Source organism: Schistocerca americana, chromosome X, assembly GCF_021461395.2.
Source record: "Schistocerca americana isolate TAMUIC-IGC-003095 chromosome X, iqSchAmer2.1, whole genome shotgun sequence".
Classification (NCBI taxonomy): Eukaryota; Metazoa; Arthropoda; class Insecta; order Orthoptera; family Acrididae; genus Schistocerca; species Schistocerca americana.
This window is the reverse complement of record NC_060130.1, coordinates 728,618,613-728,641,881: the sequence shown is the minus strand read 5'-3', so window position 1 is coordinate 728,641,881 and position 23,269 is coordinate 728,618,613. Positions and strand designations below refer to the sequence as shown.

General features: G+C 40.2%; 1 protein-coding gene across 2 annotated transcripts in view; it reads right to left on the bottom strand.

The window, feature by feature from the left end:
* LOC124556848 overlaps positions 1-23,269 on the bottom strand; it is a 332,788-nt gene that overhangs the window by 21,451 nt on the left and 288,068 nt on the right. For both annotated transcript variants that reach the window (XM_047130867.1, XM_047130868.1), the window contains one exon: positions 11,171-11,304. In XM_047130867.1, the coding sequence (XP_046986823.1) occupies positions 11,171-11,304 (134 nt within the window). The remainder of the gene's footprint in view (positions 1-11,170; positions 11,305-23,269) is intronic.

The following is a 23,269-nucleotide window of genomic DNA, read 5'->3' as shown; positions in this document are numbered from 1 at the left end:
CACGTAGATTTGACACATGTGCGTTGAAATGAGAGGAGAGGAATTGTCTTGTGTAACAGGGGGTCAGCTGGGTGACATGTTTGTGTCAAGCAGCGTGCTGTATTTCTATTTTTTTTTTTTTTTTTTTTTTTTCACTATGTCATTTTGGTGTTGGAGAATTACTTTTGAGGATATATTATCATGTAGAAGTTGACGAGTTGGATTAATTATTTGTTCTGTGTGGGTTACAATACAGCCAGTGTTATTTATTTGTTTAATTTCTGTAGAACTGCAGTTAATTAGCACCTGTATCTAGACTAATTAAATAGTAAGCTGTTGTGGGATGCAAACTGTCATCTCAATTTGTGCCTACAGTATTGCTGTGACATCAATGATTCTGTGCGCTCAAAAAGGTTCAAAAATTCTGTCTGATATAGATTGAAGTACATGAGGTAGATTAGTTTAAATTTCCTTTGGCAACATAATCTAACACTTAAAAGGAAAAGATGCTACGATAATTTTTTCAAATCAATAGCCCCAAGGTTTACTTCACTTGTCTACAAATTTACATTTGCATATTGTTATAGATTTGCACTTTGGAAGATGTCACCACCGGAATTTTGAGGATGGATTGCACAAAGGTAATAGGGAATCATGGTATGATGGTATTTTAACAGATCGTGACAATCCACCTTGAGGAATGGCTGGAGAGAAGCACAAATTTGGTGAAAAACTGTGCAAACTGGTAATGCAGAGAGACAAGGGCTTGTGTTAAAGGAATTCTAAGATGGATGTCAGCAGTTGTTGCTGAGATGATGACAAACAGTGAATTGTGAGCGAGTACAAGTGCAAAATGTACATGCTGAACAATCCTTAATTTTCGATTGAGTAAGCTCTTTTAAGGTTTAACTAATAAACATACATAAACTCTTATTTTTAATTGTTTAATAGGTGAGAGTAAAAGGAGAAATGCGAAGAGCGTCTCCACAATCTCAATGTTGAATTCAGGGCTTGTAAGCATTCCAATGTGCTAACTGTTGTGCTATTTAGTTATGGTTGATTACGCGTTTAGTTAAGGAATTGGGTACTTATTTGTTTGTTCCTTTAAAAGTCAGACTGCTTCATTTTGCCACGATGTATATACTTTTCTGACAGTGACCTGATATAACATGTTGAATTTCAATGTTGAGTGTGCTGATGCTACTTAACGTGACAATTACCAGTTAAGTGCCGATGTGATGCCAGGGCCTGGTGAGATTACACCCATTTGGCACTGTACAAATTGCTGGCTGACAGAAGAGCACACAGTGAGCCATGTTAATCGCCAGGTAGCAAGCTGAAAGTGGTGCACATTTGTTGCCACATAAAAGGAACAGGAGTGGCTCTGTAAGAGGTTGCGAACTCCCACAGGCAAATTCATATGTGGCTACGGAAGTCCAGCCCTTAACAGTGGAGTGGGATACAGGAGACAAGACATCGACTGTAAAATTGATCTACATGTTCTCCACAACCAACATTAAAATTAAGTAGCCTACATCAAACTCTGTGTCAACAAGACAAGACAAATTCATTGCACCTTTGTATTCACCTGCAGGACCAAAATTGTGGAAACTGGACTAAGTTTTGTGATTGCTGCAATTATTCAAAATTAGTTAAAGGACTGGTGTATGCAAAGGCACACAGCTCTGAACTACATCCAAACAAATAATGGTAGCAGACTGTGATAGCTGAGGTTGCTAGACATCACAACTCAGATTTGCACTACATATATAGTTTTGGTTAGAAAGCCATTTTAATCAACATGAAATCAATTACTCAAGACACTAAAAACATATATAGCGATCAACAAGTATTATGAAAGCATATCTGTGAAGACTTAGTCTAACATTCGTACCCTTTACAATGATTCAGACTTTTAATATTTTTGATAGTTTGCAATTTGAACTCTTATTCCATCTGGCTATGTGGTTGCAGGACTTGTCAACTAGAATGCATTCAGGCTTTGTATTTATGCACTTATGTGAAATGAGAATAGAGATTCAGTTTGTATCCTATTAAACTTTATTGCATGCTGATTTGAATATGGGAATTTGTGGTGTAGTTCTCCCCCATGCTTGTGATTTTGGAATGGACACCAGTAATTAATTGCTCTTGTTCACTGAATAAAAAACATTTGATTCAATTTGGATTATCTTTCTTTCACTGATTTTTTAAAGCAAACTGCCTCTGATGAATCATCTGGATACAAACAAATATAGCAAAGTTTAGTGAAAGAGTGATGCAATCCACCCTTCAGGCACCAAATATGAGGCAAGTTTACTCACAGTCTCAAACTTGGCTGCTTTCATCCGAAATTTCTTTTTAGTTTACCCCAACAGCTGGATAATGATGAGGAATTGATATTAGATAAAGAAAGGCTGGAGTATTTGGTGCATGTCTGACTTAGAACATTTGTATTAGCCTGAGTAAAAAAGCAGTTATTAAGAAAAATGAATACAGCAGGAGATCCAACTGCAGTGACACTTTTCCTGATGGTTTATTGCTGATGAACCACATACTTTGGAGAGGAACTGTGAAGCAACTAATTGAAACTGAAGGATGAGTACAATAGTGACTGGTTCAGATTAAGTGCTGGAAACAGCAATCAATGCAAGTATTTTGACGATTTAAGTTGCTTTTGAGGAGAATACTAACTATTCAATAAAGTTTAATTTTGATTCCAGAATAAATGAGAAACTTTCAATTTCCTACATTTGAGAAATTATTTTAGGATAACTGCTAGTTGGTGATTTTCCAAGAATTACTGTTTTTTTTGCTACTGCTGTTTTTCTTAAGAGTTTACTTGAACTGGAATGTGAAAATGCATTTATCATCCTGAATCTAATGTGCACAACAATATCTGCAACAGATGATCCTATAATTTTCCTGTGCCTAAGCTTCGTGTACGCACTGAGGATATGTTTAATGCCCAGCTCATGAATTCCCACGACATATCCAGATTGTTGAATCAAACTGTACTTATTTATGTTCTTTGTTGGACAGATCATTAAGAATGAATTATGTAATATTTCAAGAACGTGTGACAATGGTGAATATTTGAAGAAATTTCCACCTACCAAGTTCAAAATTCTCATACAGGCCGAATTATCGACTTTTGATCATAAAATTATCAAGCAGGTTGTTTGGGCTTATTCAAAATGTCAAATCTGCAAGTTTTTGTTTTACTGAATCTACTATTGTTTCAACAAATATGTTACACAAATTATTTTTTTTATTTCAATCAACTCATATAATTATAGCTTGCTGTTTTTGTGCACACCTATTCATTTTTGTGTGATATAATTAGGGATGGTTACTATTGTGTGGACTTGTGAATCTGATACTGTATGGTGAGTTTACATCAGGGAGAGTTAGGTTTTGACTATAAATAGCTATCACATGCTAACAACAGAGACTGGGGGTGGACTGTAGTAGAAATGTCAGATAGACAGTGCTCCAATTTGCTGTTACAGTAGCTGCAAGAAACTTGCATGCACTGTGCCAGGATTTTCAGTTTCTTCATTTGATTCTTACTCCTGGTCAGGTCCCGGCGCACCACGAGAGCCATTTTAATGCAGATCTTCCCTCTCTAGCGATAAAATTCTCTCAGGCTTCCAGCAATGTCAATTGGTTTAAACCACTTGACACTACTGGAAACTTGAGAAAATTTTATCAGTATATTTCACAGAGAAACTATGCATTTGTATATTCTCTTTATCTTTCCATATTTGTTGAGGAAACAGGAGTTGCTACTAAGCCCATTAAAATACATACAGGATGATTCTTATTAGATTTTAAAAACCCCGAACCGATGCAGATGATGCTGGGAAAAGTAATTTAATATAAGACACACAGGGCTGCAAATGATGTGAAATGGCAGATGTTGAACATCATGTGATGTCACCAGATGACACACCTTGTCACAAGTGCAGGAGTTTAGCCTATTGGTCTGTCACACATGATCATCCCAACCATAGCCAAGTATTCATGATGGTGTGTGTGTGTGTGTGTGTGTTGGGGCTTATGGGTGCTCAACACTGAGGTTATCAACACCCTGACACACACATTGGTGCGGCTCTGCACCTACGTGCAAGCAGTTTTTTTCCCCATTGTGTTAGAAAATTGTGTGTTTAAACAGCGCAAAGATTTAATACTTTATTTACCAATCTCACTGTTACCAACGGTTTATACCAAAGTATAGTACAACAAAAACCTGGCGTATTGCTTCACCAGTAAATGAGTATAAGCTTTTAAATTTCATCACAACCAGAAAATAATCTACGTTTTCTTTACTAAATGAAGTACATAAACAAAACCAGAAGGAAGAAAAGGACAGAAACACAAAATAAGAACAGCTTCTGCTTTGTTACAGCGAGGACAATAGCTTTTTAACTTCTACATTTACAACAGGTCGCATATAGAAAAGGTGTATTAAAAAAATATTTGTAGCCTAGAGGAGCAATTTGCAGCACTGCTCCTTAATGGTTCAAATGGCTCTGAGCACTATAGGACTTAACATCTGAGGTCATCAGTCTACTGCTCCTTACCAGAGGGTAGGATCAACAAGTCCAACCACTGCACTGCACTGCACTGCAATGCACATGTGGCAAAGGACATCATCTGGTGATGTCACATGTTCAACAACTGTTGTCCACCTCTGGGGTATTTCCTGACATTCGCGGCCTCATGTGTCTTACATTAAATTACTTGTCTCAGCATCATCTACATCGTTTCAGGAGTTTTTAAATGTTTATAATAATCACTCGGTGTATCCACCAGAACATATATCCAGGAGCATCAGCATCAGCATCATCATCATCATCATCATCGTCATCCAAATCGGACATGATTGGTGTTGTCAACTCTAATGGTTATAAACCTGCTCCATTGTATTTGAGGTTTCTAAATCAATTTTTTGCCTTTAGGTGAAATGGGTGGTAAATACCACACTCTTTTAGCCATAGCTTCTTGTTACTGTTTGTATGCTGGATAATATATTTTCTAGAACACACATTACGTTTAGTGGCGTTCATAAGTTTAACAACTGGTGTACTTTTTTGAAGTAGAGTGTAGGTGCCAGTGCTAAATGTATGGGTATTTACTGACCTACCAAGCTACAGAAGTGTCCTCACACATGATACAGAAAATTTGCAGCTATTGTGATTTTTTTACTTTGTTGTACAGTACACACAAAGTAATTTTCATTCCATGAAACCATTTCTCCAAAGTACACACATTACAATCAGAACGCAAGGCAGTGAAGTTGCCAGAACAGTGAAGATAGGATTGGTAAGAAAAACATGTTGTGTCTGTATATGAGCATTTTTAACACAACTTTTACGCTCTGTGTGTCTTATACATGACAGAAACGAAAGCACTTAAGACACCTCCACGAGTCTGGTATTCTGGGCCAGACTTTATAAAGCACCCGATTCCAACTAATACATACTCAGGAATTCAGGGCATTTTAGATTCAATACCAACGCCATTTTATGCACTCCACCACCACCACCACCACCACCACCACCACCACCAAACACTTCTATAGGACATTTCACACCATGTTTATATCAGTCTCCCTTTCATCTTGATGTTTTCTAGGAAGTAAAAGGTGTGGAGTGAGTAAGAGTAATGATAAAAAAGAATGCAGATCAAGGTATACTGAAGTTTTTAAACAAAAAAGTAACCTTTGTCTATCACTAACCTTTAACTACGGATGAAGTATCTGAACCTAAGAATGTTTTCCAGCAGCATTTGAAAGTGAAATAAAAGCCTTTCCAATAAGAGAGTCTGGATTATTTAACTTGACAATGAAAGGAAAAATAAAGCAACAGGGAATATTCTTGAGTGTGGTCTCAGATGTGTTGTCAAATTTTGAATCTGAATTCTTATGGTTGCACAAATAAATAAGAGTGATAAGGGGAACATCTGCAGTGAGAAGTCTAAATTAGAAAATACTGGCACTGATTTCGGACAAAAGGTATTTTCTTCGCAAGTAAAACCAGTCAAAAGAAAGATGATTTACAAAAATCTGGCAAAGAGAACTTTCTTACAGATTTTGTAGCAACATATTAAGTAATAATTAGAGATCAGTAAATGAATCTTAAGCAGCCAGCCAGATGCAACAAAAGATTGTTTTATTCAACCTTTAACAATGGTTTTGGTGGATGTAACCCTGTCTTCTTCAGAAATAAAGTTGTTGTTGTTGTTGTGGTCTTCAGTCCCGAGACTGGTTTGATGCAGCTCTCCATGCTACTCTATCCTGTGCAAGCTTCTTCATCTCCCAGTACCTACTGCAGCATACATCCTTCTGAATCTGCCTAGGGTATTCATCTCTTGGTCACCCTCTACAATTTTTACCCTCCACACTGCCCTCCAGTACTAAATTGGTGATCCCTTGATGCCTCAGAACATGTCCTACCAACCGATCACTTCTTCTAGTCAAGTTGTGCCACAAACTCCTCTTCTCCCCAATTCTATTCAATACCTCCTCATTAGTTATGTGATCTACCCATCTAATCTTCAGCATTCTTCTGTAGCACCACATTTTGAAAGCTTCTATTCTCTTCTTTTCCAAACTATTTATCGCCCATGTTTCACTTCCATACATGGCTACACTCCATACAAATACTTTCAGAAACGACTTCCTGACACTTAAATCAATACTCGATGTCAAAAAATTTCTCTTCTTCAGAAACGTTTTCCTTGGCGTTGCCAGTCTACATTTTATATCCTCTCTACTTCGACCATCATCAGTTACTTTGCTCCCCAAGTAGCAAAACTCCTTTACTACTTTAAGTGTTTCATTTCCTAATCTAATTCCCTCAGCATCACCCCACTTAATTCGACTACATTCCATTATCCTCGTTTTGGTTTTGTTGATGTTCATCTTATACCCGCCTTTCAAGACACTGTCCATTCCGTTCAACTGCTCTTCCAAGTCCTTTGCTGTCTCTGACAGAATTACAATGTCATCGGCGAACCTTAAAGTTTTTATTTCTTCTCCATGGATTTTAATACCTACTCCAAATTTTTCTTTTGTTTCCTTTACTGCTTGCTCAATATACAGATTGAATAACATTGGGGAGAGGCAACAACCCTGTCTCACTCCCTTCCCAACCATTGCTTCCCTTTCATGTCCCTTGACTCTTGTAACTGCCATCTGCTTTCTGTACAAATTGTAAATAGCCTTTCGTTCCCTGTATTTTACCCCTGCCACCTTCAGAATTTGGAGGAGAGTATTCCAGTCAACATTTTCAAAAGCCTACTCTAAGTCTACAAATGCCAGAAACATAGGTTTGCCTTTCCTTTATCTTCTAAGATAAGTCGTAGGGTCACTATTGCCTCACGTGTTCCAACATTTCTACGGAATCCAAACTGATCTTCCCCGAGCTCGGCTTCTACCAGTTTTTCCATTCGTCTGTAAAGAATTCGTGTTAGTAGTTTGCAGCTGTGACTTATTAAACTGATAGTAGGGTAATTTTCACATCTGTCAACACCACCTTTCTTTGGGATTGGAATTATTATATTCTTCTTGAAGTCTAAGGGTATTTCGCCTGTCTCATACATCTTGCTCACCAGATGGTAGAGTTTAGTCAGGACTGGCTCTCCCAAGGCCGTCAGTAGTTGTAATGGAATGTTGTCTACTCCCAGGGCTTTGTTTCAACTTAGGTCTTTCAGTGCTCTGTCAAACTCTTCACGCAGTATCGTATCTCCCATTTCATCTTCATCTACATCCTCTTCCACTTCCATAATATTGTCCTCACGTACATTGCCCTTGTATAGACCCTCTATATACTCCTTCCACCTTTCTGCTTTCCCTTCTTTGCTGAGAACTGGGTTTCCATCTGAGCTCTTGATATTCATACAAGTGGTTTTCTTTTCTCCAAAGGTCTCTAATTTTCCTGTAGGCAGTATCTATCTTACCCCTAGTGAGAGAAGCCTCTACATCATTAAATTTGTCCTCTAGCCATTCCTGCTTAGCCATTTTGCACTTCCTGTCGACCTCATTTTTGAGACGTTTGTATTCCTTCTTGCCTGCTTCATTTACTGCATTTTTGTATTTTCTCCTTTCATCAATTAAATTCAGTATCTCTTCTGTTACCCATGGACTTTTACTAGCCCTCGTCTTTTTACCTGCTTGATCCTCTGCTGCATTCACTATTTCATCCGTCAAAACTACCCATTCTTCTTCTACTGTATTTCTTTCCCCCATTCCTGTCAATTGTTCCCTTATGCTCTCCCTGAAACTCTGTAAAACCTCTGGTTTAGTCAGTTTATCCAGGTCCCATCTCCGTAAATTCCTACCTTTTTGCAGTTTCTTCAGTTTTAATCTACAGTTCATAACCAATAGATTGTGGTCAGAGTCCACATCTGCCCCTGGAAATGTCTTACAATTTAAAACCTGGTTCCTAAATCTCTGTCTTACCATTATATAATCTATCTGAAACCTTCTAGTATCTCCAGGCTTCTTCCGTGTATACAACCTTCTTTTATGATTCTTGAACCAAGTGTTAGCTATGAGTAAGTTGTGCTCTGTGCAAAATACTACCAGGCGGCTTCCTCTTTCATTTCTTAGCCCCAATCCATATTCGCCTACTACGTTTCCTTCTCTTCCTTTTCCTACTGTCGAATTCCAGTCACCCGTGGCTATTAAATTTTCATCTCCCTTCACTACCTGAATAATTTCTTTTACCTCCTCACACATTTCTTCATCATATGCAGAACTAGTTGGCATACACACTTGTACTACTGTAGTAGGCGTGGGCTTCGTGTCTATCTTAGCCACAATAATGCGTTCACTATGCTGTTTGTAGTAGCTTACCCGCACTCCTATGTTTTTATTCATTATTAAACCTACTCCTGCATTACCTCTATTTGATTTTGTATTTATAACCCTGTATTCACCTGACCAAAAGTCTTGTTCCTCCTGCCACCGAACTTTACTAATTCCCACTATATCTAACTTTAACTTATCCATTTCCCTTTTTAAATTTTCTAACCTACCTGCCCAATTGAGGGAGCTGACATTCCACGCTCCGATCCGTAGAATGCCAGTTTTCTTTCTCCTGATAACGACGTCCTCTTGAGTAGTCCCTGCCCGGAGATCCGAATGGGGGACTATTTTACCTCCGGAATATTTTACCCAAGAGGACGCCCCATCATTTAATCATACAGTAAAGCTGCATGCCCTCGGGAAAAATGACGGCTGTAGTTTCCCCTTGCTTTCAGCCGTTCGCAGTACCACAACAGCAAGCCCGTTTTGGTTAGTGTTACAAGGCCAGATCAGTCAGTCAATCATCCAGACTGTTGCCCCTGCAACTACTGAAAAGGCTGCTGCCCCTCTTCAGGAACCACACGTTTGTCTGGCCTCTCAACAGATACCCCTCCGTTGTGGTTGCACCTACGGTACGCTATCTGTATCATTGAGGCATGCAAGCCTCCACACCAACGGCAAGCTCCATGGTTCGGGAGAAATAGTTTATAGCCCTTGTTTTATGTTCCTGCCATTTATGGCTTTTTTTCATTGCTCCCATCAAATTTCCTATGTTCACAATGTTAATTCTTAACTAATTTTGCGTTAACATATTTATTACTTTCCTGCGATTTACACTGTATGAAAAACTGTTTGTGAAAAAAATATGACGTAACTGAGATAAAATGATACCTGCCATCAAGTAGTGTTTACAAACCTTATGTGGTTAAGTTTCTTGACACCAGGGTGATCTACTCAGCAGATCTGCATTTGTAAAAGTTGGAACAATTCATGATTTTATCTCCTGCCACTGTCACGCTCTACTTGGGATAGTGGCTGTGAGTAAGTTTTCTCAAATAAAGGTACCATAAAACTGTCCCTACTGCACATGTGCATCTTTGTGATCATCGTCATCATCGCAAAACCTTTGCATTAACTCGAACGCAAATGTGAGGCTATTTCATGTATTGACACCTTTGCACTGCTGAATTTTTTTTTGTTTAAACAGCACAATTCGTATTTTTTCATGTTTTGCAAGACTCATTTGGAGAATTTATTCTTGTTTTCAAGTGCAAATATTTATGTAAGTATTATTTTTATGTTTAACAAACAGTGTTAGTGTTTGTTTGTTTGTCTGTTGTTGTTGTTTGCAGCCTAATGGAGGAGACACAGTACTTTGTAACCTCAAAATGATGACTACAGTACAAGAGACGGAGAACAACATATACACATACACCATACAAAATACGTAAATATTTGCACAATGAGAATAAATTCTTGAAACTCATGCTAAGCATGAAAAAATATGTAACTGGGGCAGTGGTTCATTATTTAAATAACAGATGACAAAAGTCTTCCAAAAACATTGATTATGATGTGTAAAATTGTCAAATGTTTGTACTTCCCTGACAGTTACAAGGTCCAGTTACATCAATGGCTGAACATATTAGAAAATTCACATAACCTTTATTATTTTAAAAAAAAAGTCCCTGACAATTATTTTGATGCCTATTATGTACATATATCATACATCAAGTGCAAAAATGAAAGAGGAGATCCTATACATAACTTTCTCTGCTTGAAATGTTATTTCCCACATTTTACAGCATTTTTGTAAAGATCCTTTAAAAGTCGGAGAGTGGAGTTTCACTGGACATGTAACCTGATGACATTTTAGTTATTGCTGTTACACTGTCTTCGTTATTACTGTTAGACTGTCTCCAGGTTACATGAATATCTGAAGACAGGTTTACATGCACCAAAACCATGGTCAAAGGTTTATTAATACCATCTTTTGTTGCAGCTGGTTGACTGCTTTGGATTCATTTATCCATTATGGTAAAATTTACCCTCTTCTTGAAAAATGCTGTTCTAGGGGCTGATGCTAATACACTGTTCAATGGGGAGAGCTTTAATTCATCTTGCTTTCAGTATTTAATTTAGTAAATAAAATAAGTAGCTATGTTTTAATCTATTTATCTTAACACTATTTTACATCGAGTTCTAGACACTGGATAATGATGAAAAATCCAACATGACGACCACATGGCATATGGGGAAGTGGCTATTTATTTAGATCATGCAGTCTCGTTTAATTATCAATCAGGATCAACAGGCAAAATAGTCATTTGAGTAATACTGAGCTACATAAGCACTATAACTCCTTGTGTTACTGACCTGGGTGTAGCTGATAGAACACCATTGGATCTCTTGCTTGTGGGTAATCATCCACACGAGAACACCGCACACGTTTGAAGTACTCTAGTTCTGCCATGTGGCGTAGCTGTAAGGCCTTAATTTCTCGTTGTTGCCTAAAAATTAAGAAAGAGAAGATGCTCATATTTTATTTTTTGGAATGATTCCACAAGGAATTACAAAATGAGGACTGTACTGATCTGTTTAATACTATACAATGTTCAAGTGTTATTCACTGCTGTTATTGACAACTTTACAGCCTTTGAGCTTGTGGTTTAGGCACTCAACAAAGAGACTAAATATTATTTTCTAAAATCTAGTTCACTCTCTGCCACACAGTCACATTTATCCACATATAACCATCAGAAACTGAAATCTTTTAATAGTCTGCATACAAACATTTTCTTTAAAAGGCAAGTAAAAAATTAAATGTTTAAAACAATGATTCAGAAAAAGGAAACTAAAAACTGGATGATGGATGTGGTAGTCACATTACATACATAACTAAACAAACTCCTCTAAAAGAGGAGGCAACCACATATCACATAAAATTTGTGTAAGGTGTAAGGTTGAGCCATATAGTAGGGGATTCTATCTTTATTTTCTTTAAAAAGGTTTATTTCATTTTCTTGTTACAGTCAAGCATTAGCCGACAGCTTCAGCTGCCTGTAATTTTCTCGTCCCATGGTCTGGCAGCAGCAAGTCAGCACCGAAGTGGGCAATCTTGATCATGTTCCTCCCGCGTGTGCTGATGAGGTAACGCTGCTTACGCGAAGCTGGCCAGGCCATGCTTTGGAACTTTCCATGCCCCCCCCCCCCTCTGTTTTCTCGGCTCCTGGCCAATCAGGGAGGAGGAAATCGCATGGCTGTGCTGGAGGTACCCTGCCGCCCGTTGGCCGAAAACACACTCTCTGCCATGCGCTCGGTGGCTGTGAACATCATCATCTTTTCCCAGTGTTGTGGCACCGAGGACTTTGTTTCTGTAGCTGCCATGCCATTCAGACTTGCCTGAATGGCAGCCACCACTTTTCTTTAACTTCGCCTAAGTTTGCTGCGAACTATGTTTCACCCACGTCTTGGCTCACCCTCGCCTCCCCCGGCCTGACTCATGCTGTCCATTTGAATTCACATCTGTTGGTTTCTCTGCCAATAAATGGCCTCATCTCAATCAAAGGTGTCACAACAATTTCTTTCAACACATTTGCCCATTTCCTTAGCTGCTCATAACAGAGTCGTTTCTGCACTAACTGGTGTCAGAATCGGGATTTGTTCCCATAGCAACTTTGTCGCTAATTTAAATTCTTCTGGTGAGGGTATATTACCAGTAGCCCCATGCCATAACATCATTAGCACTTTTCTATTGGCAGTGAGTGGTAAGCTGTGGCGGGACACTTCCATTTCATTACGATTTTAGCACCGAGCATTTCACTTGTATAAAATGCGCCAGCCGGCCGCCATGTTTGCACCGCACGGGATGTGGCTGTGTCAGTAGACACACACAGGGCGTGTGCTGCAGTGCTGCAGCCACCTGAGCCAGAGAAAACCAGTGATGTGAGAGTCGTCGTCACGCCATCTGCCGCTGCGTGAGGGGCATGCAGCCGAGTTCCAGGCGAGCCACCGTCATTGGCCACCAACACATCCACCGCCACCTGAGGGTCCAGCAGAAGCCAGCCTGCATCTATGACAGCCGCTGACGATCCTGCCATCCACCACTTCACCACGCTGTCGCCGGCATCAGCACATCGCGCCGACTCAACTTTATCGCAAGTCACAGCGTTACTTCAAACCTTAACATCGCGGGCCATCCACTGCTGGACTAGGTTATTTTGTGGCCCCTCTTTTTTTTTGTAACATTCATTTCATGGTCACTAGAGCCCCCTAATTTTGTAAACATGCCAACAGGGACTTGAGCAACAGAACAGGATACTCTCAGAGAGGCAGCTGCCTTACAAGACCCACAAGAGGCTATCGATGCTAGAATGAACCAATTGTTCATACAAAATCAAGAGGTGATCAAGCAAAACTGCATCTTGAAACAGACGCTGGAAGTCAGCATGCAAACTTCTGTACCTATGGTTAGCTCCACACCCGTAACAACCCATGACAGCTAATACTAATTTTGTCACTAATACAACTACCACAACCTCAGCTAACATGGCAAGTGCAAGCAATTTTCCTGCGGCTTCTTTCATTTCCACCTTTCTGGAAAGTCCCATGAAAGTGTGGTTATGTTCGTACAGAATATTCGTGATGTGGGTCATACTTGTGCCTGGCCGTATGATCTATTGGTTAATGTAGCCAGATTGAAGTTGACAGGGAAAGCAAGAATGTCCATAGGGACAGTGGAGGAATTGCATAATATGCGTGATTTTGAAGTTTTGGCCCGCGGATTAATTACGCGTTATTCCAACACCAGAGGTATCAGATACTACCGAGATCAGTTATCAACTCTTAGGCAGAAGCCTAACGAGGATTTTGATGCTTTTGCAGATCGCATATGGGCCATATCTCGCCGTACCTACAAGCTTGGGAAAAACGCCAGTGAGAATGGGATTTTGCACTCGAAAGCAGAAGCCCATGCTATTGTTGTGTTTATTCGTGGTATTGACCCCCGAATTGGTGGAGAAGTTAAAGTGGCCTCCCCCACCTCTCTGTTTTATGATGTTCGTTTGGCAATAGTACGTAAAGATGTATTGCGCTTCTGCGCTGCCACACCACATCTGCCGGAACCATTACCAGTATTTGCAAGGGAAGTAATTTGTCAGCGTTGTGGGAGACCTAACCACACGGCAATGCGCTGTTGCACATCTCTCTGCACTATTTGCCAGACTGTCTGTCATCTCAATAACATTTGCCCGTCAAAGTCGCTATTTTCTTATCGGATGCGCGGTCAATGCCGCAATGCAAGGTCTAATCAGGTAAACGAGCAGGGGCAGGCTCTGCCACCCACACTCGCCCCCGACTAGAATAATTCACCCAGTGAGGACCAGAGAGAGTGAAGAGGTGGAACATATTAGTGTAAGTGGCACATTCAGGAACAAATTAGTTAAGATTCTAATTGATGCTGGTGCACAAGTTAGTGTGTTATTTGTAGATAAAAATAATCAAAGGGTGCTGTAGCCACCCCTATTTCATATTAGTGCTCTTGGAGAAGAAACAATTGTCGTTGCAGGTACGTGTGTGGTGAACCTGCAAATGGATGAGAATAGTTACAGTCAGGAGATAGAAGTAGTGAGGCTAAGAAAACGCGATTTTGACATCATATTAGGGAATGACTTCCTGCACCATTATCAGGGGATAGTGAATTATCAAACGCGAACTGTGCAGTTAGGTGAAGCAATTCATCATTTTAGCAGTGCACCAACCCATCAGACTCGAGGAAGCTGTGAAAGGCACCGTTCACAGTCTCCCATAAAACCACGAATGTGGGCGATAAGAACCACTGACCCTGTAAGGATAAGAGGCAGAAGTGTAAAAATTCTTTGGATAGATGTCAAGAAGCGGGGGCAGCCGAAGACAGACATTCTGGGGGATCCACTCACCCAGAATGATGTGTTAGATCATCAACAAGTTCATGTTAAGAGAAGTATTTGTCGACTGTAAAGAAAACACAAAGGTTTTGCAATACCTGTGAGTATAGACAATTTTGCGTGAAAGATGTTATAATATCGAAAGGTACTACTGTCGCTAGTGGACAGGAGATTTTGGAAGAAGTAGGATGAGTTGAGATTCAACAAACTAAAGACGAGAAGGGACGGAAGAAAAAGAAATTTCTAGTTAGAGAAGTGCGTTATGTAGCATCACCATTACGAAATCAGTTGTCAGAGAAGTTAAGTCATTTATGTATCAAGGAGAAAAAGATGTTACAGCCAGTGTTCGATGAGTTTTCTTGGTTGTTTGAAGAGAGGCAGTTTCTACCAGCTACGGATTTGGTTCAGCACGAAATTCCAACCGGTGAAGCTTGGCCAATTGCGCAAAAGTCATATCATTTACCGTACCATTTGCAATCAGTAGTCGAAAATATGATTCAGCAGCAGTTAGCAGCAGAAATTATTCAGCCTTCCTCAAGCTCGTGGGTGTCTCCCGTGGTCGTCGTGCCAAAGAAGTCAGTAAATGGTGAGAAAGCCTATTGTCTGTGTTTCGATATGAGGGCTGTGAACCAAGTAACTACTCCGGACATATATCCCCTACCGTGTATCTATGAAACCTTGGACTGACTAGGCAACTGTAAGTTTTTCACCACCCTTTATTTGCGCTCTGGATATTATCAGATCCCTGTTACATCTCAGGATTGCCATAAAACTTGTTTCGTTGTACCTATGGGACTATATGAATTTGTAAGAATGCCATTTGGTGTGAGGAATGCATCCACCACTTTTCAAAGATTTGTAGACTTCTTGTTGCGTGGACTGAAACCCACGACATGTTTAGTATATTTAGACAACATTATCATTTTTTTTAAGACCACAAAGGAACCGGCAGAGAGATTGAGGGATGTATTGGAAAGTTTGAAAGGAGCCCACCTGAGTGTGAAACAGGAGAAACTTTGCCCAGCAGGTACAATATTTAGGACATATAATAAGTGACGAAGATGTTGAACCGGATCCCCATTTGACCACAGAAGTAAAGGACCTTCCAACACCAACAAGTACCAAATAATTACAGTCATTCTTAGGCCTTGCAAATTATTATAGATGTTTTGTGAACAATTATGCTACCATTTTTAAGCCCCTAACTAAACTATTGAAGAAGGGAGTTAGTTTCACCTGGACCAAGGAATGTGATGAAGCGATGCAACAAATTCAACTTGTTTTGACTAGAGCCCCTGTACTAGCCTACCCAGATTTTGAAAAAGCATTTATTCTGTCGGTAGATGCCTAATATTATGCCGGAGGAGTCATTTTGTCACAAGAAATCGATGGAGAGGAACAACCAATTGGTTATGCATCTTTACAGCTTAACAACGCGGAATTGAATTACAGTACAACTGAGAAGGAACTTTTAGCACTCATGTTTGATGTAACCTACTTTCAACGCTATTTGTATTGGAGGAAGTTTATTGTCATCACGGGTCACGTCGCATTACAGTGGATGTTAAGTTTGAAAGATACCAGCAGCAGGTTAGCTCATTGGGCTTTAAAACTGAGCGAATTTGAATATGAGGTAAAACATAAGCCAAACAAGTTGCATCAAAACACCAATGAGTTAAGCCAGAAGGTTAGAGTAATCATTGCCAATGATATTTCTATTGAAGAGTTGAGGGAAGCGCAGCAAAGAGATGTTGAATGCCAGACATATGAAACTTTGCCCGCAATTTTGTATCGAAAAACCCCACTGGGTAAACGAGTAGTAATCCCGAAAGAATTACGTCCTAAGGTAATAGCACAATGTCATGATAGCCTGCAAGCATGTCATAATGGTCTTTGTGCCACCAATTGTCAAATAGCCACCCGTTATTTCTGGAAAGGCGGATGGTGCGATGTGCAAAAGTATATACAAAATTGTTTGCCCTGTGTTAGAAGGTCATTGCCACCTCGAACGTAGGTACCTTTACAATAAGTGCCAGAAGCCACTTGCTCCTGCGTCTTAATAGCAGCAGATATTGTCGGTCCTTTCCCTTTGAGTCCACAGGATAACAGATACATATTGTCAATTATAGATCATTTTTCCAGATTCCTAATTCTTGTCCCCATACTGGACATGTCAGCAGAAACCATAGCTCAAGCATTTGTCACCCACTTGGTGTTACCATACGGAAGTCCTGAAGCTGTACCTACAGATCAAGGCATGAACTTTATTTCAGCATTATTTACAGAAGTTTATAGACTACTGCAAATCAAAAAGTGGAGAACGACCCCGTTTCACTCTAAGGCTAACAGACAATTAGAGCGAGTCCACCACACAGTTACGCTTATGCTTTCTTATTATGTCAATAAAAATCATTCTGATTGGGACAAGTACGTCCAATACATCACGTCAACATATAATAGCCATGTCCATGAGGCCACTGGATACTCCCCCGATGAGGCAGCATATGGCTGACCCATGAATTCACCTTCTGAAATTGATAAACTGCTCACAGGTATTATATCCACGGACGTGAAAGCTTTGGTGCGACGTTTTAAAGCTATTTGGAAGTAAGTAAGAGGAAACAATGCAAAAGCTGCGGTTTGTCACTTAACAAGGAGTAATGAGAGAGCAATAATGCCCGAGTACAAGGTAGGAGATTTAGTGATGTTGGGCAATCCAGTAGTTAAGAAGGGAAGGACAAATAAGTTTACTCCTATGTATGAAGGTCCATACCCATCATGCAGCTTACTTCACCGGTAAATGCTGAAATTCAGTGAGCAGCATGGACAGTGATCGTTCATTTTGACAGGTTAAAGTTGCATAAGGGTTCTGACCCCCCATGAACCATGGACCTTGCTGTTGGTGGGGAGGCTTGCGTGCCTCAGTGATACAGATGGCCGTACCGTAGGTGCAACCACAACAGAGGGGTATCTGTTGAGAGGCCAGACAAACATGTGGTTCCTGAAGAGGAGCAGCAGCCTTTTCAGTAGTTGCAGGGGCAACAGTCTGGATGATTGACTGATCTGGCCTTGTAACATTAACCAAAACGGCCTTGCTGTGCTGGTACTGCGAACAGCTGAAAGCAAGGGGAAACTACAGCCGTAATTTTTCCCGAGGACATGCAGCTTTACTGTATGATTAAATGATGATGGCGTCCTCTTGGGTAAAATATTCCGGAGGTAAAATAGTCCCCCATTCGGATCTCCGGGCGGGGACTACTCAAGAGGACGTCGTTATCAGGAGAAAGAAAACTGGCGTTCTACGGATCGGAGCGTGGAATGTCAGATCCCTTAATCGGGCAGGTAGGTTAGAAAATTTAAAAAGGGAAATGGATAAGTTAAAGTTAGATATAGTGGGAATTAGTGAAGTTCGGTGGCAGGAGGAACAAAACTTTTGGTCAGGTGATTACAGGGTTATAAATACAAAATCAAATAGTGGTAATGCAGGAGTAGGTTTAATAATGAATAAAAAAATAGGAGTGCGGGTTAGCTACTACAAACAGCATAGTGAACGCATTATTGTGGCCAAGACAGACACAAAGCCCATGCCTACTACTGTAGTACAAATTTATATGCCAACTAGCTCTGCAGATGATGAAGAAATAGATGAAATGTATGACGAGATAAAAGAAATTATTCAGGTAGTGAAGGCAGACGAAAATTTAATAGTCATGGGTGACTGGAATTCGTCAGTAGGAAAAGGGAGAGAAGGAAACATAGTAGGTGAATATGGTTTGGGGGGAAGAAATGAAAGAGGAAGCCGCCTTGTAGAATTTTGCACAGAGCCTAACTTAATCATAGCTAACACTTGGTTCAAGAATCATAAAAGAAGGTTGTATACCTGGAAGAATCCTGGAGATACTAAAAGGTATCAGATAGATTATATAATGGTAAGACAGAGATTTAGGAACCAGGTTTTAAATTGTAAGACATTTCCAGGGGCAGATGTGGATTCTGACCACAATCTATTGGTTATGAACTGCAGATTGAAACTGAAGAAACTGCAAAAAGGTAGGAATCTAAGGAGATGGGACCTGGATAAACTGAAAGAACCAGAGGTTGTAGAGAGTTTCAGGGAGAGCATAAGGGAACAATTGACAGGAATGGGGGAAAGAAATACAGAAGAAGAAGAATGGGTAGCTCTGAGAGATGAAGTAGTGAAGGCAGCAGACGATCAAGTAGGTAAAAAGGCGAGGGCTAATAGAAATCCTTGGGTAACAGAAGAAATATTGAATTTAATTGATGAAAGGAGAAAATATAAAAATGCAGTAAATGAAGCAGGCAAAAAGGAATACAAACATCTCAAAAATGAGATCAACAGGAAGTGCAAAATGGCTAAGCAGGGATGGCTAGAGGACAAATGTAAGGATGTAGAGGCTTGTCTCACTAGGGGTAAGATAGATACTGCCTACAGGAAAATTAGAGACCTTTGGAGAGAAGAGAACCACTTGTATGAATATCAAGAGCTCAGATGGCAACCCAGTTCTAAGCAAAGAAGGGAAGGCAGAAAGGTGGAAGGAGTATACAGAGGGTTTATACAAGGGCGATGTACTTGAGCACAATATTATGGAAATGGAAGAGGATGTAGATGAAGATGAAATGGGAGATATGATACTGCGTGAAGAGTTTGACAGAGCACTGAAAGACCCGAGTCAAAACAAGGCCCCGGGAGTAGACAACATTCCATTAGAACTACTGATGGCCTTGGGAGAGCCAGTCATGACAGAACTCTACCATCTGGTGAGCAAGATGTATGAGACAGGTGAAATACCCTCAGACTTCAAGAAGAATATAATAATTCCAATCCCAAAGAAAGCAGGTGTTGACAGATGTGAAAATTACCGAACTATCAGTTTAATAAGTCACAGCTGCAAAATACTAACGCGAATTCTTTACAGACGAATGGAAAAACTGGTAGAAGCGGACCTCGGAGAAGATCAGTTTGGATTCCGTAGAAATGTTGGAACACGTGAGGCAATACTAACCTTACGACTTATCTTAGAAGAAAGATTAAGAAAAGGCAAACCTCCTTAGCCTCACTACTTCTATCTCCTGACTGTAACTATTCTCATCCATTTGCAGGTTCACCACACACGTACCTGCAACGACAATTGTTTCTTCTCCAAGACCACTAATATGAAATAGGGGTGGCTACAGCACCCTTTTGACAATGCTAACTGGAATACTCTCTTTCAAATTCTGAAGGTGGTAGGTATAAAATACAGGGAGCGAAAGGCTATTTACAATTTCTACAGAAACCAGATGGCAGTTATAAGAGTCGAGGGGCATGAAAGGGAAGCAGTGGTTGGGAAAGGAGTGAGACAGGGTTGTAGCCTCTCCCCGATGTTATTCAATCTGAATATTGAGCAAGCAGTAAAGGAAACAAAAGAAAAATTTGGAGTAGGTATTAAAATTCATGGAGAAGAAGTACAAACTTTGAGGTTCGCCGATGACATTGTAATTCTGTCAGAGACAGCAAAGGACTTGGAAGAGCAGTTGAACGGAATGGACTGTGTCTTGAAAGGAGGATATAAGATGAACATCAACAAAAGCAAAACGAGAGGATAATGGAATGTAGTCAAATTAAATCGGGTGATGCTGAGGGATTTAGATTAGGAAATGAGACACTTAAAGTTGTAAAGGAGTTTTGCTATTTAGGGAGTAAAATAACTGATGATGGTCGAAGTAGAGAGGATATAAAATGTAGACTGGCAATGGCAAGGAAATCGTTTCTGAAGAAGAGAAATTTGTTAACATCGAGTATAGATTTAAGTGTCAGGAAGTCATTTCTGAAAGTATTTGTATGGAGTGTAGCCATGTATGGAAGTGAAACATGGACGATAACTAGTTTGGACAAGAAGAGAATAGAAGCTTTCGAAAAGTGGTGCTACAGAAGAATGCTGAAGATAAGGTGGGTAGATCACGTAACTAATGAGGAGGTATTGAATAGGACTGGGGAGAAGAGAAGTTTGTGGCACAACCTGACTAGAAGAAGGCATCGGTTGGTAGGACATGTTCTGAGGCATCAAGGGATCACCAATTTAGTACTGGAGGGCAGTGTGGAAGGTAAAAATTGTAGAGGGAGACCGAGAGATGAATACACTAAACAGAATCAGAAGGATGTAGGTTGCAGTAGGTACTGGGAGATGAAGAAGCTTGCACAGGACAGAGTAGCATGGAGAGCTGCATCAAACCAGTCTCAGGACTGAAGACCACAACAACAACAACAACAACAACAAGGGTTCTGAGCCACCTCCACTTGACAGTGAAGCAGAGCCTGCTACACAAGTAGCTCCAGCCAAGAGGGCATGAAAGAAAGTAGTGCAACCGCCTATTGCGTGACCCTGATATGCTCTAAGGTCAAAACTCCCCTATGTATTCCGATCCAGGTACTAGGTCCAGCATGCCATGTATTTAATTTGAATAGTCTTTAGTGAAGCAAAAAAATTAACTGATGGGAAACTGCAGTAATTGCAATGTATTCATTTAAGTTGTGCATGTTATTTGTAAGTATTCATAAGTATTGGCAACCATTTGTAATAGAAGTTAGGAGTCATATGTTAATGGGAAGGGACTGGAGTTTTTCGTAATCATTTTGTCTTGCATCATTCAATGTCTCCAGTAACGCCATTGTAGCGGTAAAGAGATGGAAACACAACCACTAATTAGTAATGGAATTAAGGGGAAAAGTTGGTCTTGTCAGTAGAATACACAAAGTAAGAATCAATTAATCTTTTATATGTCAAATGGAATGACACTTCACATGTTGGTTTAGTGAACGGTGAACAGGAACAGCTGTTAAAGCTTTGCCATAAAAGCATGTTATTAGCATGTATTTGTAACTGCCATTAGCACAAGATCATTGACAACCCGCCGCCCTCTAATTACAGTTTGGGATACACCACATTACGTGTATGTTTATGCCAAGAGCTCAGACACACATAATAACAACGTTAAAAAGGGAAAAAAAAACAATTCGAATATCAGGCTTGATGGACAGTGTCTTCAGTTAACAAGAATACATACGTTCAAGTTAAACATCAAATATGTTACTTTAAAAGTAAAAGGAGCCCTCCCTAAATGCTATTATATCGTTTCTTAACATGCCGCTGGAGAGATGACAAGGTAAGTTTTCATAATGCCAGGCAAGATAGATGCACGCAGTTTGTTTACAAACTGCAAGTCTTGCCCTACCCGCCAAGCAAGCGGACATTAGGATTCCACCCCTCCCCACTGCCTTGTGACGCGCTCCCTCCTCCCCACAGGCCACACGCCTTTGCCGTGGTGGAGTAAGCCCCCATGTTACACTTCCGCACCTTCCACCATATGGTTGCAATGTAACCAACAGACCCGAAGAAGATAGTTATAAAAATAAACTCACCAGCCTAATATTGCCTTACAGATTCTACTAGTTTTACTCTAGGCCAGAAATCTATTCATGTCACTTATTTGAATTTTCAGTATGGGAAAAAAGTTTTTTTTGTTTTTGTAAACATCACTTAATCCACTAAAATAGGAGACGTTGGGGTCTCAAATTGGTCTCTAGCTATGTTGTATTGCCACTCTCGTGGCTAATAAACAGAGCTATATAGCGTCAAGGAAGCTGACCCTTGCCGTGGTATTTATTCTGTGAAGTGACCGCTGTGTGGGAAACATGTCAGCCAAAAGGATCGAGTTTGAAATGCCATCGTAAAATAAAGTACAGTAAAAACCAAGTTAATACCAATCCAGAATAACAGTCCTAACTACATACCCCACTGGTAATTCCAGAAGTGATTAGCCCCGAGCTTCAAGTAAACGATATTTAAGAGAGTCAAGTCGTCATCACAGTTCATGCAGAAATATAAAATCTATCAACTACGTACATTTTAGAAGAACAGAGTGTCCAAGTGAGTAAATTAATCGTGACAGTTCTGTGAATTTTAACGATTGAGTTGTCTGCGTCCCTTAAATAGAAGACCCTCCATTAATAAATGTCGTGAATGACAAAGTAAGCCTGGAAGAAATTTAGTAACTGCCCAGAGGAATGTAACTCAGCGTGTAGCAAGGAAAGCTACCCTGCCTCCACATACAGAGGCCCTTTTCTGCTCTCCATCACCGCCCCCGCCCCACCCCCTGTTGGGATGAAGCCCAGCCATCTGTTTTGTATCCAGCACAGGCAAGAGAAACAACTGCTAAGAAAGCACACACTCCTGCATTCCCGAAGCGTCTAAGCTGTGTCACCTAGTGCAGTATACAACGATGGCTATGATAAACGCTAGCAAAAGCAAGAAGTACACGAAACATCTACACCTTATATGAGACCATTTTAACCTTCGCTAATACTACTACTACTACTACTACTACTACTACTACCACTACTCCTACTGCTGCTGCTGCTGCTGCTGCTGAAGTAAATCTTTAATCTGTTGCATTAGTATCACTGAGAGTGTTTTATGTACGTACTAATCAGGAGTTGTAAAGAAGGGAGAGATAAAAGCTCCAATTGAACACCATACAAGTAACTTTCAAC